At 44.5% G+C, this 2769-nt stretch overlaps 1 protein-coding gene across 1 annotated transcript; it reads right to left on the bottom strand.

The window, feature by feature from the left end:
* Positions 1-315: 315 nt before the first annotated feature.
* LOC132054235 (uncharacterized) lies at positions 316-1940 on the bottom strand. Its single transcript, XM_059446280.1, has 5 exons — positions 1719-1940; positions 1436-1497; positions 1209-1351; positions 769-1019; positions 316-516 (listed from the first exon to the last, which is right to left on the bottom strand). The coding sequence occupies exons 1-5, from the start codon at positions 1938-1940 to the stop codon at positions 316-318; spliced, it is 879 nt and encodes a 292-aa protein (XP_059302263.1).
* Between the last annotated feature and the right edge of the window lie 829 nt (positions 1941-2769).

Below are 2769 nucleotides of genomic sequence, written 5' to 3'. Positions count from 1 at the left end.
CGTCTTAACTCGGTCAACCCCCAAACGTCTAAAGTCAAGTTCCAACCAAGTACACAAAACGCCCCCGAAAGCCTAAAAAAATCGAACCATACGCCCCACCACGTAATAAATGACCCTCCGGACCTCACGGAATCGACAGAATTCCGAAAAAGGTCAGTTTATCCAAAAGTCAACTATTAGTCAAACGTTTTCGCTGAAAGGTCTTTATTCTTTCAGTTTTTACTAGAATAGCCTGATAACCTCCAGAACTGGGTCGACGGGGGGTAAAATGGTCAAAATGTGCATAACGACATTAGATACCAATTAAATAACTATTCATCCTTGAACGGACAAGAAATGAAACGAAGGAAAGGTACTTGACAGGGTGAAAAGCTGGGGATAGCTACTGCGCATGTCCGCCTCGGTCTCACACGTAGCCTCTTCGACTGGACGGTTCTTCCACTGAACCTTCACCGAAGCTCTTTCCTTTGAAATCAACTTTGGAACCTCCCCATCCAAAATGGCTATCGGCTCCTCCTTAAAAGACAAATTCTGATCAAATAGAACTGAATCCCATTGTATGATATAAGACCCGTCCGAATGGTATGTCTTCAGCATGGACGCATGAAACACCGGGCGAACACTCAATAAACCTGGAAGTAATGCTAACTTATAAGCTACCTCTCCCATATGATGAAGGATCTCAAATGGGCTAACGAACCTCGGGCTAAGCTTTCCCTTCTTCCTAAATCTCATCACACCCTTCATGAGCGAAACCTTTGACAGAACCTGCTCACCTACCACGAACTCTAGATCTCGGACCTTCCGGTCCGCATACTCCTTTTGCCTACCCTGAGCTGCCAGAAGCTTTTCTTGAATCAACTTCACCTTATACAATGACTCCCTCAAAAGATCGGTACCCCAAGGTCTCACCTCAAAAACATCAAACTTGCCAATCGGAGATCGGCATCTCCTCCCATATAAAGCCTCGAATGGAGCCATGTCGATACTCGAATGATCGCTGTTGTTATACGCAAACTCTGCCAAGGGTAAGAACTAGTCCCAATGACCACTAAAGTCGATAACACAAGCTCAAAGCATATCCTCTAAAACCCGAATCGTCCGCTCAGACTGGCCATCCGTCTGAGGGTGGAAAGCAGTACTAAGTTCCAACTGAGTCCCCATCTCAGACTGCAAAGTCCTCTAGAAATGGGACGTGAACTGAGTGCCTCTATCGGAGATAATGGAAATTGGCACTCCATGCAATCGAATAATCTCATGGATATAAATCTTGGCCAACTTATAAATCTTGGCCAACTTCTCTACATTGTAGGTCATCTGAACTGGAATGAAGTGCGCAGACTTAGTCAACCTATCCATAATAATCCAAATTGAATCAAACTTGACAAAGGCCTTCGGAAGACCAACCATAAAATCCATGGCTATCCTCTCCCACTTCCACTCTGGAATGGACATCCTCTGAAGCGTATCCCCTGGTCTCTGATGCTCATACGTAACCTGCTGGAAATTCAAACACTGAGAAATGAACTCAATGAAATCACGCTTCATCCTACCCCACCAATAGTGTTGTCTCAAATAAAGATACATCTTGGTAGCACCAGGATGAATAGAATATCTAAAACTGTGAGCCTCCTCCAAAATCAACTTGATCAAGCCACCAACCTGAGGAACGCAAATACGCTCCTTAATCCTCAAACCCCTTCACTATCTAGAATTACTTCCTTGGCCTCTCCACTCAACACTTTATCACGAATCTTGCACAACTTAGCATCCTCGAACTGTTGTGCCTTAATCTGATCCAAAAGCGACGACCTCGCCTCAACACAAGCCAAAACTCTACCTGAATCTGAAATATCAAGTCTCACCATCCCGTTTGCCAAAGTCTGAACATCCCTAGCCAAAGGTCTCTCCTCAGATACCAATCGGGCCAAACTACCCATACTCACCGCCTTTCAGCTCAAGGCATCTGGCACAACATTAGCCTTGCCTGGATGATACAAAATGGTCAAATCATAGTCCTTGAACAACTCCATCCATCTGCGCTGTCTGGAGTTCAAATCCCCCTGATTGAACACATGCTGAAGACTATGGTGATCGGTGAAAACCTCACAATAGACCCCATACTAGTAGTGCCTCCAAATCTTCAAAGCAAAAACTACCGCCACCAACTCCAAGTCATAAGTGAGGTAGTTCTTCTCATGCACCTTCAATTGCCTCGAAGCATAGGCAATAACCTTACCATCCTGCATCAGAACACAACCCAAACCTATACGCGAAGCATCACAATACACGGTAAAATCCTCTTCCTCGACTGGTAGAGATAAAATAGAAGCCGAAGTCAACAAAGTCTTTAGCTTTTAGAAGCTCTTCTCACACTCATCGGACCACTGAAAAGGCACATTCTTCTGAGTCAAATGAGTCAAATAGGAAGCGATCGAAGAAAAGCCCTTCACAAACCGACGGTAATAACTGGCGAGACCCACAAAACTCCGAATCTCGATCACTGAAGTGGGCCTGGCCCAATCTCGAACTGCCTCAATCTTCTTGGGATCCACCATAATCCGATCCTTAGACACAACATGCCCCCAAGAATGCTACAAAATTAGGCCAAAACTCTCACTTAGAAAACTTAGCATAAAGCTCTTTTTTCCTTCAATAATCCAAGCACAATCCTCAAGTGCTTCTCATGATCTTCCTTGTTTCGCAAATGCATCAAAATGTCATCAATGAAGACTATGACGAAAGAATCCAAGCATGGCTTGAAAATGC

Source organism: Lycium ferocissimum, chromosome 4 (assembly GCF_029784015.1).
Source record: "Lycium ferocissimum isolate CSIRO_LF1 chromosome 4, AGI_CSIRO_Lferr_CH_V1, whole genome shotgun sequence".
NCBI classification, from domain to species: domain Eukaryota; kingdom Viridiplantae; phylum Streptophyta; class Magnoliopsida; order Solanales; family Solanaceae; genus Lycium; species Lycium ferocissimum.
Note: the sequence above shows the minus strand (reverse complement) of the source record. Positions and strands in the feature narration are given on the sequence as shown.